The sequence below is a fragment of the Thamnophis elegans genome, chromosome Z, assembly GCF_009769535.1.
Source record: "Thamnophis elegans isolate rThaEle1 chromosome Z, rThaEle1.pri, whole genome shotgun sequence".
Taxonomy (NCBI): Eukaryota; Metazoa; Chordata; class Lepidosauria; order Squamata; family Colubridae; genus Thamnophis; species Thamnophis elegans.
Genome location: NC_045558.1, coordinates 24,953,316 through 24,971,249, shown reverse-complemented (window position 1 = coordinate 24,971,249; position 17,934 = coordinate 24,953,316). Strand labels below are relative to the sequence as shown.

The 17,934-nt window shown below is 36.8% G+C and overlaps 1 protein-coding gene across 1 annotated transcript in view; it reads left to right on the top strand.

Moving 5' to 3' along the window:
• Positions 1 to 12,935, top strand: part of ZNF804B (zinc finger protein 804B) — a 210,932-nt gene extending 197,997 nt beyond the window's left edge. The window contains exons 3-4 of the mRNA XM_032234703.1: positions 6,956 to 7,086; positions 9,452 to 12,935. Of these exons, the coding sequence (XP_032090594.1) occupies positions 6,956 to 7,086; positions 9,452 to 12,935 (3,615 nt within the window). The remainder of the gene's footprint in view (positions 1 to 6,955; positions 7,087 to 9,451) is intronic.
• Positions 12,936 to 17,934: the final 4,999 nt, after the last annotated feature.

The following is a 17,934-nucleotide window of genomic DNA, read 5'->3' as shown; positions in this document are numbered from 1 at the left end:
CCTACCGGTTCGCAAATGTGAGTATGTGCCACATCTGTGCATGAGCAGTGCTCGTGCATTACATTGGGTGGGGGACGGAGCTTCCTGCAAGAGCCAAGGTGGCGCAGTGGGTAGAGTGCAGTACTGCAGACCACTTCAGCTGACTGCTATCTGCAGTTCAGTGGTTCAAATCTCACCGGCTCAGGGTTGACTCAGCCTTCCATCCTTCCGAGGTGGGTAAAATGAGGACCCAGACTGTGGGGGCATATGCTGACTCTGTAAACCGCTTAGAGAGGGCTGAAAGCCCTATGAAGCGGTATATAAGTCTAACTGCTATTGCTATTGCAGCTGCCACTACCTGTTTGCCCACACCAGAGAGAACTGGTTGAATACCACCTCTGGTGCAGTTGCCATATCTTAACTTTCAGATAACCTCCCAGGATATTTTCTAATGCGTCAAATTACTTTTCCTTTCCACCCCAAAAGCTAGGTACATTTCAAAGCACTCCAGCAGCTTCCTGCCATTTTATCTGTAAAATAATATTGATATTAGAGATAAGTGCTTTGCTTTTGGAAAATGCCAGCTTTCAAATTATATTTTTTTTTAAAAAAGTCAAAGAAGGAGAAGTAACAATTACATAAAATATAAAAAATGAAAAAAAAAACCCTTTCTTTAAAAATTAACAATGATACTGGTAAATGAATGGAAATTAATCTGGCTTTTTAAACAATATAATTAATCTTGACCACATGGAGTCATGGTAGCCAGTCTTTCCTTTGCAACAGTAAAGAGCCCATTCAAATGCATTTATGCATATGGTGAAGCAATTTGGCACGCTGTCATAATACAATATTATAGTCACTAGATTACAATCAGATATGTATATATATTTTTTTATACTAATATCAGAGTTTTGTTGTCCAAGTTAGCCTGAGGCCTCAATGGAGTATCGTGTACTAGTGGCGGTTAATGAACTGAGATAAGACGACTCCTCCAGCCCTGAGCCATCTTATGTTAATTTTAAGTAAATTTTAATGTTAATTTATTATTTTAATTTTTCTTATGTTTATTAATATTTATTATTTTATTGCTGTCACTTGCTTGTAAGCCACTTAGAAGTCATGTCCAGAATGATGGCAAATGAATGAATGAATAAATGAATGAGTGAGTGATACCTTCCAAATAAAAAAAATGTTCCCCCACCCCAGATACTTACCTGTGATTTGTAAGTTTAACTTTTCTGAATCTTATATTTGCTGATGACAATAAATGTTGAAAAAAAAGAGAATGGGTAAAGGTAAAAATGGCAATATTTTTGCGCAAAAGTAAAGTTAACTTTGAAGATTTGTCATTGTTTCTGAAAGTCTACTCTTTTGGCATCTATTAATTTTTGTGATGGCTAAACTAGAAATTGGTCATTTTCTCTTCTTTGAACCCAGCTATTTTTTTATTTTTTCCTTTTGTTCATATTTTCCTTTTTGTTGCTGCTGCACCTTTAACCCATCTCATATTCTGTCTGTGCTGTTTCCATCTTTGTTTCTGTTGGAAGGAAGAGGAAATTGCGTTTGTGTGTATAAGAATGATATATGAGAAAGAGATGGCTGGCTGGTATATGGAATTGCAAGATCAGTTAACTCTATAATTTTATATTTGGAGGCACTTAATTAGTAGTATTAATTCAATAAATTGTTTGTTTAAATGTGTTATATCTATAGTAGGCTCCAGGTAGCTTTAAATACCCCGAGGTCAGCAAAAACAGTTGAAAACAAACAATGCAAACAGCCAGAGTAATTTCCAAACACATTAAAGCCGCATCTTAAGGGCTTTTTGGAACTCTAGGATAGAGATGCTGTTCATATCTGTGAGAGCCATGGTGGTGCATAATGCAGTATTGATAATTCTACCAACTGCCAGCAATCCGATTCTCACTGACTCAAGGTTGACTCAGCCTTCCATCCTTACAAGGTCGGTAAAATGAGGACCCAGATTGTTGGGAGCAATATGCTGACTTGGTAAAGGATGGATGTAAAAAGGGATATAAAGTACTGTGAAGTGGTATATAAGTCTAAGAGGTATTGATATTTTGGGGGGCATGTTGCTTTGGGGGAGAGATGGTCATGGGAAAGCATATTTCCTTAGTCCTGCTAGATGGCAATATTTAATAAATAGGATATGGAAAGCATGCATTCTGTCAGAATGTAGTGGGCAGGGAGAAACAATTAGAGATTAGCAGTCCTTTACCTATACCACAAAAGACTTTATATGTAATGATCGAGACCTTGAATTGCACCCAGAAGCCAACTGGCAACCAATACATCTCATGTAGCAATGATGACATGAAAAACAACTCTTACTATATGTGCCGTGGGATTGTGGATCACTGCAGTTTTCAGATGGTCCTCAGAGAGAGTGTGATGTAATAATCCAATCCATGATATGACCAAGGCATCAGTAATTGTCTGAAGAGTTTACCAATTAAGGAAAGAGTTCAGCTAGCAGTTAAGATGAACCAGAATATAGATAAATCGACTGACCAAGAGACCAAGAGATAAAGACACATTGTCTTGCTCTTATGGGATGTATGTCTCCTGGCCAGTGGTGGGTTGCCAATTTTTTTGCTACCGGTTCGGGAGCACAACGCTTCTGTACATACACGGAAGCGTCCTGGTCAGTAGGCGGAGCCTCCTGCCACCACTACTCCAGTTTGTTCGATCCAGGCTGAACCAAGAGCAACCCACCTCTGCTCTTGGCCGGCAAGGATATGTACATGCAAACTTTTTTAAAAGGAAATTCCGAGGAAAAGATTCAGCCTGAGGAATAAGAAAGTTGAACAATGCACAAAATTGATTGTGTGTGTGTGTGTGTGTGTGTGTGTGTGTATGTATGTATGTATGTATGTAAAAGTAGAAGTTTCCCTTGTCCAGTCATGTTCGATTCCAGGGGGCAATGCTGAAGAAACCAGCATTGTCTGAAGACATTTCCAGGATTATATGGTCACCATGACTATACACCAAGGCACACAGAATGCTGTTACTTTTCTACCAAAGTGATACCTATTTATCTACTTGCATTTGCATGCTTTTGAATTGCTAGGTGAGCGAGAGCTCGGCGAGTAATAAGAGCACACCCCATTGCACAGCACTTTGGAATCAAACCCCAGAAAGCTGTCTGCTTTCAAGTTCAGTGTCTTTAACCACTGAGCCACTGTGCCCCCTAATTTGTGTGTATGTACGTACGTACGTACATACATACATACAGTACATACATACATACATACATACATGAGTATTTCTACTTTTTCCTTTTTTTTTTTTGAAGGGATCATCTTTAATTTAGTATTTTGTTCCTTTTAGATAAATATATTATTATTACTGTGGTTACTTAAAACAAATCAAAATGTATTGGTTTAAGTTAAAGTTACCTTTCTCATACATTTAATCCTGAAAAATAAAAAGCTTTTGAAGTTATTTTTAGAATATCAGTTACCATGGTAAAAGCAATTTCTCGCACTGTTCTCTTCACTGATTGCTTAGATGGCTAATATTGTATGCTTCAGTAATACATCCAAATTATGTTTTTTAATAACTTTATCTTATTCTTTTTATGCTTTGGATTTCTGCTTAGAAAAACATTTTTTGTTTTGTATCTGCACATCTAATATACTGTGTTCATCATGTAAACACAGCTTGTAGATTCAAAAAAACACCTTGAAAACCTAAGGCATTTATTTAAAGGAAACTTTTGCTACTGGGACTACAAAATGACCCGAGCTCATTCACAAAGGTACTTAACTCTTCGCATCAGCTAGCCTGCCTGTCAAAACATGCTCCTTTCCTGGTATGATTTTCTGTATATTACTGCTCTTTGAATGTACTAATGGCCTCTAACTCTGGCAATAGGATATTGAGGGCTTCTTAGTATTCTTGCTGGTTTAATACTGCTAAGATAAGGCCACCCACTGATAAGATCCAGATGACTTTACAGCTCATCTTATACATCTTTTGACCAATACAATGGTTTTTTCTGCAAACATCTTGCTATTTTTATTTATAGAAGCCAAAGTACAAGCAGTGGGATTCTATAAAATAAATAATACTTTGGCACATTTGACAAGATTTATCCACCCAGTTAGGTACCCTAATAGCATGTAAAATGTAATTGCACACTTAGAGCTATGTTAATCCTCAAGTTCCTTCTCTTGGTTGAGCATCCTTATGAATGAGCACAAGTATTTTAATGTTGTTGGCTTGCTGCCCACAATACCAAGCACAAATGCTTAGCTACACAGATACTATTGTTGTGTATTTTGTTTGTATGTTCTACATTACAAATGGGCATATAGTAAATATTGTTATTGTGCTGAGCTACTTTTCTGGTGTTATTTAATTAACACTAAAGGGTGAGTACATTTCCAACAATGCAATTCATTTCTTGAGTTGCATTCAGTCGAGCTATTCTGAGTACAGCCTTGTAAAGTCTCATCAACAATTATATGGCCAATTTATTGTTGTGCAAAGCAGGAAGTTTCAAGCTTTTCAAGTTGCATAACATGTTTCCTGGAAACCCTGATCAAGAGACAAAGCTCTAATGACAGAAAATTGGCTGTGTTTGAATGTGTTTTTTTTTTTCTTTTCCTCCTCAATTCTCAGGGGATTTGGTGGTTTTGTGGAAAAAAGTTTGGAAAAAAATCTGTGCTGCAACATGGAAATAACCATAAGATTTTTGGTAGCATAAAATACAGACGCGAATGTGTGTATTTTGTATCTACAGTAGGTATACAAATAGTCCTCAAAGAACGGTCACAGTTGAACCCCAAATGTTTGTTGCTAAGCAGGACATTTGAGTGAATTGCATCCCATTGTATAACCTTTTTGTCCCAGTTGTTAAATGAGTCATAGTAAATCTGTCTTCCTCTATTGACTGCTTGTTGGAAATCATCTGAGAAAGTCACAAATGGCGATTAGGGGATCCTGGCACAGTCATAAATGTATGCAGGAGTGCATGCGCTTCTCATTTTACAGAGAAATCACCAGCCGCAATACTGCTGGGAAGGAAAACAGCTGAGGTGTGGCAATCCACTCTGCCGTGCCTATCAGGTGGGCTTCAGAAAAGGGAATATACGTGAATATAGTGCAGGGGCAGGCAGGCGGACCCAGCTGAAAGTTGAAGCGAATCAGTTTGCTCCCAACTGATAGTGAGAGCTACCAGTTCCCCTGAACCAATCAGAACCGGTAGAATCCCACCCCTGAATGTAGGCCAGTGGTTGAGCACCAAAATTGAGATCACATGTCCACAGGGATGCTGCAGTGGTCTTAAATGTGAAAAGTGGACATGTCACTTTTTTAAATGCTGCTGTAACTTCAGATGGTCACTAAACAAATGATTGTAAGACAAGGACTACCTATACTACATTAGAATAAAACCAGAGGTGGGTTCCTACCAGTTCACACCTATTCGGTAGAACCGGTTCATCAAATCTACTGAACCGGTTAGAAGAGGTTCCACCAATGGACCGGAAAGCAGGCCACACCTACAGAAGAGGTTCCAAAAATTTTTGAAACCCACCACTGGTCCTTGGATATGATTATTCTATACTATCATGCTCATATTTATAAAACTCAGTGCCTCTGTGAAAGGTAAGGATGACTACTGCATTTGTGATGCAATCAGAACATTGCGTGTGTTGAAGTTGTTTTAACGCAAACCAAATATGCCTTTTAAAAAACAAGTTTACATCATATTCTTATGCATGCCAGTGCTGTGTGTGAGGTAATTTAAAGTAGTTCTGACAAGTGTTGTCAGCATCGTCATATCCGGTCACATGGGCGGCAAGCCACTCCCATCCGGTCACATGGGTGGCAAGCCACACCCACAGAGTAGGTTCAAACAATTTTTGACACCCACCACTGAATAGAACCATATATAAACTGTGCCTCACTAAGCCTGTTATAGAGCACAGTTTTCTTCCACATCATCTCCGTTTGCCAGGATATGCAAAACTTCAGATGCTTCTTTTTCCTTTTCTTAAAAAAGAAAAATAGCCAGGATACATTTCTTTTTCCAGATTTTAATCATTAATCAATTTTGATTTTTAAAAAATCTATGTATTTTTAACAAGTTCCCGTTTGTATTTTAATTCTTGTCTCAATGTGGAAATGCCAGAGTTCAATATAAGTCTGCAAATGTTGTGCTCAAGTCAGTTATAAGCTTCACATTCTTATGATGTCCACTGTTTGCTTTCTGCATACTTGAGGGAAGAACTTTTGGCATTTTTAATTACTTAAGCTTCGTGAAGAAAACAGTTTCTTAAGTTTAGAATACACAGAATCTTGTATTTGCTTTGAGTACTTTCAGAGTTCCTGTAGTCTTCCTCTCAGTGTTTCTTGACCTTGGAATCTGTAAGACATGTTGATTTCAGCTCCCAGAATTCTGGAAACTTAAGATTGTATGTATTAAAGTTGCTAAGAAACACTGCTCTACCAATGGCGGGATTCATTTTTTTTTACTACTGGTTCTGTGGGCGTGGCTTGCTGGATTTGACAGAGGAAGAATACTGTAAAATCTCCATTCCCTCCCCACTCCAGTGGAAGGATACTGAAAAATCCCTATTTCCTCCTAATCAGCTGGGACTCAGGAGGCAGAGAATAGATGGGGGCGGGGATAGTCAGAGGTGGTATTTACCGGTTCTTGGAACCACTCAGAATTTCCGTTACTGGTTCTCCAGAACTGGTCAGAAGCTGCTGAATACCACCTCTGCGCTCTACATAATGTAGTTAGAAATACAATTTTGTGTCAAAATAAATTCTCCCCCTCAAAAAAAAAAACTGTTAAAGTTCTAACTTATTTATTAAATTATACTTGCATAGAATCAGCTTCTCATCTGTATGTATTGTTAGATTGAATTTATGAGTGCTTGGAGCCATATAGGCATGCTAAGAAATGCACCATCTTTTTATTCTTTATCTCCTCATATAGAGATTGAAAGAGCTGAAACAAAGGGAATTTGCACGAAATGTGGCTTCAAAATCCTGGAAGGATGAAAAGAAGCAGGAGAAAGCTCTCAAACGACTTCATCAGCTGGCTGAGTTGCGGAAGCAGTCAGAATGGTGCGTCTTTGGAACTAATATTACATCTTAATCTTGTCTCTTTTTTTCCCTGATAGTCCCAGGAGAAATCTTCATGGCTTTACTTCTACTTTATATATCACAGAGAATTTTCTTCATCCTTCATGCCAACACCCTTATTGTACAAACAATAAAATTGGAAGCCCTGCAATAATTCCTTGGCATTTGAATGTTGGACTTTTTACCCTCTTTCTAATCTCTATGAAATTACTTTAATAGTGCTGTGATGAATTTTTCAGAATAAACATTTTATATGCCACAAATAAAGGAGAAGACGTCTGGCTAAATATTCCCTCTCCCACAATAAACTGTTTTACTCTTAGAAGAGAATATTTGTAGCTCAGAGTTGAACCTAGGGGTCCTTGAAACTTTCTGAGTTTGTGGTTTACTTGCAGATGTTTCATTACCAAACTAGGTAACAACATCAGTTTTGAAATAAAACTTCTTCAAAAACAACAACAACAATACTACCACACCCAAAGAAATCTAAAGATCCCAATGTTTTACTCTTCCTGTTCCTGTTTGTAGCCCCTCTCAATAAATTTTTTGATTTTTTAAAAATTCTTCTTGCTTTCTTGTCTAGGCAAGGATTATTTCCTTAGTGATGATCACATAGCTAATCAGATTTGATTATGTGATGGTCACAGTGAAAAGCCCAGATAGCCCATTGCTTAGAGATGGGTAATCAGTTTAATAAAGAATTTTTATAAACATCATTTACCTTCCTAAATGGGATGAAAAGAAAAAATCCTAATTATTTCAAATTGTAGATAAGATTAATGAGTTGATACATTCTTCCAAAGAGGCAGAGGATTTGGAGTGTTTCATTCTTCAATTAGCTTGACACTTGTCATATTTGTAGTCCTAGATTTACAGTATGGGTCTTTACAATCTACGAATCTTTAATAGCTACAAGTGGCAAGTGGCAATAACATGGTCCCATCCATGCTGAACACACTTGATTTGAATATTATTTGTTAAGATATTATCAATTTTTACAAAATTGTTACAAAGAGACAGAAAGATTTTGATATTTTAAACAATTTTGATTGTTGTACAAAATCAAATTGAATTGTTCTCACCGAAAATGTAGAGGAAGAAAGGAATACATTGGGCCACCATCTTGTCTTCTTCTCCTAATGCTGTGCTCCTTATCATAATACATGTCTATAATATTTCATTTCACTGAGCCATGATGGCGCAGTGGTTTAGAATGCAATATTGCAGGCTAATTCTGATGACTGTCAGCAATTCGATTCTCATTGGCTGACTCATCCTTCATCCTTCTGTAGTCAGAAAAATGAAGACTCAGATTGTTGGGGACAATAGGCTGACTCTGCAAACTGCCTAGAGAGACCTGTAAAGCACTGTGAAGCAGTATATAAGTCTAAGTGCTATTGCTACTAGTGCTATTTTCAGTGCCCATCAAAGTAGCTCAGCTTGGTAAGAAATACTGGATATACTGTTTCAGCAATGGGGTGATTTATTATTTATATCACTGACAATCAAAACAATCAATTGGCCATCATACCTCTTACTGCTTTCCAAAGCTGATGTTTCCCGAATGGCTTTTAGTATAATTCCCAACAGTCATAGCCAATGTATCTGAGATGAGATCAAGAGGACAGAATGTATAATTTTACAAATGTGAAGGATACCATATTGGAAAAACATATGTATGTATATTAATAAACTATGATTATGTTTTCAAGTCATGAAATGTTAACTGAAGACTGTAAAAGGTCTTATAAGATATCATACATGCAAAAAAAAAAAAGATTTTACAACAAACCAATGCCGAGTTAAGTATTAAAATACAGACATAATAAAATTCTGATCCAAAACTTCTTCCATTTGCAAAATTTCTACAAGTTTATAGCCTCTTAGTTCACTAGTATTAGAGATATGGATGAAGTTATTCATAGTACTATAATAAAAAGCAAACCTTTGTCTGTAAAAGCAGTGAGGATAGTAATGTATGTAGATTTCTGTAGATTTGCACATTTCATTTTCGGGCACATCTTTACTTAACTATACATGCCTATAGTTCAGCTCATTGGGCTGCACATCCTATCTACTACATTAATTCAGGCTTCAGTGAACCTTCATGGCATGCTGTGTTCATTAACTACCTCAAATGGAATGAGACCGAAGACACCATGTTTATGTTGATTGTGATCAGTTCAGCATGTTATTATTACATTCTTTCCAATGACATATTGGGTCCTGATGGTGATGAATTCCATTTCATTATCCTAATTACCCAGGCTAATACTTTCTAACAGAGTATGCTGAAAATTAAATTCATTTTAACTTAAGTTGTTTTCATTATATTATTTATTTCTAGTGTTGCCGGATGCAGACCCATGTTTAAAAGTCCCCAGGTAGTTGTAGAACAACCACAGCAACAAGCACAAGACACTTTTCTCTTAGCTCAAGAAGACATTGCCAAGACTGCAGATGAAGCGAAAAGCTCCACCAGCCACCATTCAGAAAAGCTACAGGAACCTTTGCTAAACAAGGATCAATCGTGCATAGAGAGACACCGTTTGCTTAAAAACCATATGTCTCCAGCATTCCCCTGCAGCATGAACGCTTGTAACAGGACAGGGGTGTCCTTTTCCTTTTCTAAAAAAGTCCACTTGAAGCTTGAGTCATCAGCATCTGTCTTCAGTGAGAATGTGGAAGAAGCACATGACCACATTGGGTCACCAAAGCAAAAATTGAATCAAGCTGCCAAGGAATGTTACACTTGCACACATATGAGTAGCAAAAGGAAAACCAATGTGCAAAAGAGATTAAGCACACTTCATGACCAGCGAGACAGCCCGGAATTATACAGTCTGGCTGGAAAAAATAAACCACATAAAGAAAATAACCATAACCGTAACAGAGAATCATTGGAAACTCACCTTCCATTTTATAAGGAGAAACAGCATTCTCTAGATTTGGAATGTCCCAGCTCTCCTGACATAAAATCAAGACAGTTGGTCAAGACACGGAAATCTATACAAAGTTTCATCACATCTCAATGCCAACCTACCAGTGCTTGTCTACAGCAAACAGATTACAGACACAGCAACATCTTGCTAACAGAATGTGACTCTGAATTTTCAGGCCAACAGTCATCTGAAGGAGAACATTCATGTGCAATACACTTTAATCCCTGTATATTCAAATGCTCTCCCGATTCTTCAAAAAATTTGGCTTCAGATAACGAAACATCAAAAAATGATGGTTTGGTTCATGAAATTAAGCCTAAACCATTTCCTTTTCTTCACGTACTGAGTAAAGATGGCAGTAAAGCCTTCCATTGGCCCATAGAACTTCTTTTGTTTACAAAAACAGAACCTTCTATTTCTTATGGCTGCAATCCATTATATTTTGACTTTAGACTTCCCATATCCAGTAAAGACAATGGGCAGCATGAAGTCAATCCAGATGTTTCTATAGAGTATTCAAGAACTATGGATATAGATGAAAATCATGTTTTGGATCTTACTAAGAAGCAGCAATTGTCCATTAGAAAAGATAACATTTTAAAGCCAAAGAAGAACAGTGCTCTGTATCTCAAAAAGTGTCAGCCAAAATTATATAAAGAGAAAGAAAATAAAATAAATTGTACTGCTCCAAAATACATTTCAGATGATTTGAATGAAAATATACCCAATGTGCCTGCTCACCTTGATTGCTCACAAAGGCATTGTACAATAGCAACAAGTCACCATACAGAAATGTGTATGAGATCTTTAGCACAACACTTTCATAACTGTGAAACAACGATACAGGATGAAGTTGGTGAAAATGTTTGCATTTATCCTTTGGCGTCTAGGGCAAAAAAGGAAAAATGTGGAAAATGTGATTTAATGTATTCCCAGGAGCAAACCAATCTGGATTTGGTCACTTGTACAAGTAACATAAACGAAAGTGGAAAAGATATGCTTCTTGGTTGTAAGTTAGACTGCCCTGATGAATGCTTAGAAAAGGAAAACAATGTGAGTTTTGCTAATGATTTTTGGAAATTCTGCCCTTTGCAAAAACCCTGGTCTGACAGACAGTCTAATTATTCTGACATCTCCACCAATAGTGAGAGTAGCGACACAAGTTGCTACTGTAATCATAGATCAAACAATCATAGTAGAGGTAATCTGCCTTTTTGTTGCAAAAGGAAACACAAGTCAATTGGAAGACAGAAATGTAAACACCAAAAGCACAACTGCATTTCCTCTTCTGATGAAGCAGACGTGGACTGCTTTATCCACAAAAAAAGCCAGCGCCCTGCAGATTGTACTCAGAGGAATACAATAAAATGCCAGCGATATTTGAGATATGGGCATTTGCTACAAAGAGAAAGAGCAAAGCAAAGTAGAAATAGATACCCTGTCTGTAAACACAGTAGAAGCAGATGTACCAGCTCCCAAGGTTCTTGCATCCATGATTCAGGAAACAGTGACACATCATCATGTTCCACTCAATCTAGAGGTAACAATTCAGGATTGTTGATGAAGGAATCAGTGAATATCTGGAACAAACACAAAAAGACTATGAGAACAGGCGAAGAAAAAAAACCCTGCTCTGCTCATTCAGAGAATCAGAATGTGAACTGTTCCTCTAAGCATAAGCATGGAATTTGCTCTGTCAACTGGTTAGAAAAGGAAGCAGCAAGACAGAAGTCACTAACTGCCAAGCTACTTTTACAAAAGGTAAAATCCAAAAGAAACCAGGGGCAAATTGGAAGCACTGGGAGCTTTTCGGAGGCTTGCAGGATAGATGCCCCCTGTAATGTGCCTGGCACATCTTCCATGGAGAGTGAAACAACACTGCCTTCGCAGGAGAACAAACACAGTGCTGACATGAACTGTGTGTGGAATCATGAAACTGGGGAAGTGGAAAACAACAGAAACCAAGGTTTGACTCTAGATAATATTATGGGTGACACTACCTACAATAATTGCCTGCTCCAAAACTTAATTCAAAGAGGAACCACCTACCAAACCCTAAATATGGAAGCCAGCACAACAATAAAAGAGAAGACAGATCACTTAACCGATGAAACACAAGTTCTTCTGCCAATGACAGGTGATTTTCCTGGTGCTTTTGTTTCTCATAGGTATTCTCTTGCTCCAAATTTTACTGACACCAAAGAAGAATACAATGCAAGGGCTGACTTGCATCAAGCAGAAGAGGAGCTAAACTATTTCCCTGACAACACTATGCATAAATTCAATGAAACAGAATATGAGACTGACCTTTATAATAAGTGCATCTCCCCCCCTTTGTCACAACATCCTATAATATTTTCCCCTGATGAAATAGATAAATACAGGTTTCTACAGCTACAGGCCCAGCAGCACATGCAGAAACAACTTGTAGCAAAACATCTCAAGGTTCTGCCTACTACTGAACCAGCCACATTCTCTGCATCTCCAGCAGTTCAGCCTGTTCCAATCCAGCAGCACACTTCTGTTGCCACCCTCCACCAAACCTTTTTGCAAAGCTTGGCTTTGTCCAATGGGACTCATCCACACAGCAGTAATCTAACCCATATACATCCATTCTCACAGGCTCACCTTGCGCCCGTATCAATTCCGCCATTTGCTTCAACCTTCTTGCCAACTCACGCAGCGCTATTGTCTGGTTATCCTTTCCACTTGGTATCAGCCACTCCTATTCATCCTGTCACCCAACTGGCAATCCCATCCCTGCCTCCTACTGCCTTTATTCCTACTTGGTTCACTCCACCACTGAATGCAACTGCATCTTCCACAATGCATTTCAATCCTTTAATTCATCCATTTTTCCAGGGGCAGAAACTTCCACCTTATTCTTGAATGTGGCATGCACACTGGTTCTCTGAAATGAGGGGGGGGGGGGGGAAGTAAGTTAAAAAATATAGTTAAATAGCAAGGTCACTGTCCTACATTCCAAAAAGCAATTTAGAATGGAAAGTCCCATTTAGTAATGTAATTGTTTTCCGTATGAGAAGTCATGGTTTATATACTCCAAATATATCAAGAATGCTGAGCAAAATCAAAGTTGGGCTGACACAGCACATAAATTTGATCATTAAACTGTTGAGAAGAAAGTTATTTGTCACAAAGCCATGTCTACTTCTTACTGCAGCCTTTTGCAATTTGGCACAGTCCAGATACAATTTGACTGCAGCTTCCAAAATTCCCAAACTATTTGGAAGATGCCTGATTAGGAGGTATTGTCTGACAACTCCTTTTAAGGGTTAGCATGGTTTTTGCATCATAGTAGGTATTTTATTTTATTTTTAAATCTATATGTACTTTCAAAAAAAGATTCATGCAAGAATGATTAACCTTGGAAAGCTTTTGGAGTACATAAACTCCCTATTCTCCCATCACCATTCAACTGACAGCACATAACTGATCTTAAGCAATGCAATTTTTCTTGTTCTTTTAAAAAATGCAATAAAAATGAAATAAGTACCCAACTCGCCACAGAAATACAGGCTGGAATTTTTGCCCCCCCCCCTCCTTCAGGGACAAGATTGCATCCATGCTCTTGCTTAATCAAAGATGTGTGGTCCACAATCAAAAAATCAGGTCTCTTTCTCCACATGCTTGCATTTAAAAAATCAATAAAGACACCACAAAAGCAACCTTCACTGCTTATCATGAAATTGTGCACACATCTAAAAAGAGCAAAACTTTCCTGCTGAACACTTCTGTTTAGCTTCCAAGTCCGGAAAGATTACTAAGGTGTTTCCAGGAATGCTCAATCACTTGTGGCCTTTTATGCTAAAAGCAAAATCTAGTTTTTTCTTGTCCAGAAAGATTCATAATCACTGATTCAGATTAGCAGCCTGTGAATATAATTACATTACAAATGTACTTATACATTAAGATTACAAATGTGGTCACAGATTCTTCGACTAAACTATGCTTTTCAAACTGTGTTGGATTCTCACACACACACACCAATTCCTAGTTTCCAGTTCAGACTTTAAACAAAGATTATACGGAACAAATTTTGTGAGGCTTGTATCTATTAAAAATCAACTGAACCATTATATATAGAAATCATTTGTTATTTTGGTATGTTTGCATTTCTTTTAAGTTGAAGCTGTATATATGAATATATATTGAGATTATTAATTTAATTTAATTGTTTTTTAAATTATGTGGTTCAGGATGTTGCTAAGGACAGCTATTAGAAATTACCCCAATAGACTAAAAGAGTAGAATAGAAATATTTCATAGTTTTGTCCAATCAGAAAGAATTTTTCACTACTGGTAAGATCCAAAAGTAGGTACTGAGGATTTTTAACCAGATTCAAGGTTAGTTTATGGTTTTAAAAGACAAAAAATAGTCCTTTATATTTTATAATTTCCTTTACTTAAAATAGCCATCAAACTTATTATTTGACCATCTTATATAAGGGAAATTTAAAACATAAAGTGACTGAAATTTTAAACAAATCACCTGCCGCTAGATATATGTCCCTTCTCTTGTCATGAACTAATCTAACAATTAGAAGATTGAATGTACATTCAGCTATTCAAATTGGCTTGCGTTCTGATATGCTGAAAAATCTTGACCCCAGTGCAAAATGCAATTCCATGCTGATCTCACCATAAGTTGGTAGAAAATAATTGCTTTGTAGTGACATAAAAGTGATTAGATGAAGCTAACCAATGAACTATAATGGTTTTCCTGTTAATTAAATTATATACGTAATTCTGGACACAGCTATTTGTTATTGCAAAAAAGATAAAATATAAAAATCATAAATATGCCATTTGATTCATTTTTCAAGTATTTCATTTCTTTAAAAACTAGTTTTCTGGCTAAAATGCTATATAATTATTCTGTTTTTTTATTCTCTATAAAAGGTTTTATATTATACAGTAGCTATGTGAATTGCACTATTGAACATCAGATGCAGCTTTTTTTTAGTTAATTCAAGTTTTCTTGGGAATGTAGTTTTATGCAATAAAGTTTTTCAATAAAAGAAATGATATAAATAGCGTTGATAATGCATTTTTTAAATATCATATGTAACAATGGGACAAAGATATTTTTATTTAATTCAGGACTTGAATGCATTTTATTTATCCAAACTGTAATGTTGGTTATTAATGCTATTTCTTTTTAACAACAAAAACAACAACAATAATACTTGGAGACAACAGAATAGAAGAAAACAAACTGGAGAAAAATCATAAAAATACAAAGACCTGCAAATAGAAATAAAAAGATTTTTTTAAAAATTTCAAATCATACCTTGGCAAAGGAAATCAAAGGTAGCTCCAATAGCAAAGGAACCTGGAGCATCTAAAACACCATTTGAACACCATCAACGTTAACAAAGTTATCATCAGCCAATTGCAAAAGAAAAGCTTACATTCTGTGATGATACATTTAACACCATCAACCAATGACATCTACATTTCCTGGGTCCATTGGGGAAAAAAATGATAGTTGGATAAAAATGACAAATCAATCTAAACATCTATTTGACTGTGCACCCAACCATAATCATAACAATATGCTATTTGGAATGGGTATTATACATTCCATTGACACTAATAATATAGCCAATAAAACGCAGTTGTGTATAGATCCAATAATTATAGTATTACCTCCTGCCATATTCTCAGACATAATGATGAGCAGTATCCTAGAAAAATAATCCTCAGCTTGGTTGCTTTTCAACTTTGTAGACTTCAATTTCTAGATTTGGAGGGGGGGGAGTTCCTTTGAGTAAAGTTTTTTTATGACTGGTAACTGCCTGGGTAGGTCCCTGCAGTTTTCTTGGCAAGATTTCAGAAGCGGTGTGCCATTGCTTCCTTCCTGGAGCCTTCTTGATCCTTGGACACGCAGCCGGCTTTGTGCCTATAACGGGACTATAAATCATGATCTCCTAGTTCCTAGCCTGATGTTATAACTGCTATACAAAATTGTCTCCATCAACTATAATGTTCAACTACAACATACTGTCTGGCAATTATTGCAGTTAGAGGGCCCACATACCACAGTATTGACTCCGTGTCAACAAATTATCTCATTTTAGTTTCACAAACAGTAGATGTTAAACACAAGCAGAAGGAATATAGACCTTGAGGAACTCCATAAGGAAGGACTAAGACCAGATCTCTTTCCATTCAATGCCAACTGAAGGTCCCAAAAGTAGAAGGAGAATCACTGGAACATACTATCTATCCTTCTTAATTTGTGAACCAATCCAGAAGGACACTGGAGATATCAAGAAGAGCTAGCATGGATGGACGGTTCTACCAAAAGTAATCTACACATAAATCAATATCTTCTTGATACTGTACACCAGTCAAACACCTGAAAAGGATCCAGATAATCTACTTTTTCAGGCATTTAAAGCAACCAACTTCTCAACTTCTAAAAAAGAAGGTTGGAAATTCAGTGAAAATTGTATAACACTAACAAATCCAGGGATGACCTTCTTGAACAAAGGATAAACAACCACCTCTTCATAAACTGGAGTACCCCATCATCCTCCCTTCACAACATTGCATTCATCTAACTACGTGAAAGACCAATCATAAGTGACATTAATATAATATTCAGGTACTTGTATTTCCATCATTGAGAACTCTGTCATTCCTTTGGGACCAACAAGTTTAAATTCTTCCCCATAATTATGCTATAACATTCTTCAGTCAGCTCCAAAGGACTTGCACAGCCAGAGTCCAACTCAAAGTGGATCTAAATAACTTTCTCCACCAGTGGCATTGCATACACACACACACACACACACACACACACACACAATTGAATGGAACAATTGTTCTTATCACCATCAGGTAATCCTTATGAAATCCTAATGTAAATCTCTTACCTGTACTCTATCAGATTCATTTTTCAGATTCCTTCAGGCAAACTCCAGGCATCCCTGCTGCCATTTTGTCTCCTGGAATTTCTAAGGGCAAGGAAGTTCTCTGTAACTCAAAAGTGTGATATAATGATAACTATAAATGTTAATAGTATTTAGTGTCTGTTTAAGTAGTACTTGGCCAATTCACACACTTTCAAAACTCCAAGAAAGTTGGTATGTATGTATGACTATCAACTATTTATATTCAGAGTTCTTTGGTAAGCTTCATCGCTAATAAGGAACTTCCTCATCTTATATTATAAGCATTGATGTTTCTTTTTAATTTCAACAGTAAAATTTCAATTTCAACTGTACAACTGCAGTGAGGAGGCATAAACCTACCAGAATCCAAATCCTGCATGGTGGTTTAGGAAAAAATATTTATTTATTATCAGTCCTTGGATTTAACAACAGTCTAATGACCTTATCAGAAAGATTGGAATTGCTTTTCAAATATTCTCTAGCCAAACTAATGATAGTAAAGTGATTTTATGACTTGTATATAAAGTCATCAAAACAGAATAAAAATAAAATGTTTGATAGCCTTTCAGTGATGTGACCATGCACACCTAAAATTATATGGCATATTAAATCAATACTGAATTTTGCTAAACCATTAAGCTTTCAGTAACAAAGTGTGGCCATGGATTCTTTGAAAGCTTGGTGTGCATTTAGTATTGAAGAGAACAATTGTAACACATTGACAGAGACCGTGCAAGCTTTTATGGGTCTTTTACTATATCTAATGATTTGCAGAGACAAGAACTTCTATTTACAAAATGTCACTTTTGCAAACCTCTTTCTCAGTAAAAAGGTAAAGATTCCCCTGCACATGCATGCTAGTCGTTTCCGGCACTAGGGGAAGTGCTTATCTCCATTTCTGAGCCAAAGAGCCAGCGCTGTCCGAAGACGTTTTCCGTGGTCATGTGGCTGGCATGACTTAGTACTAT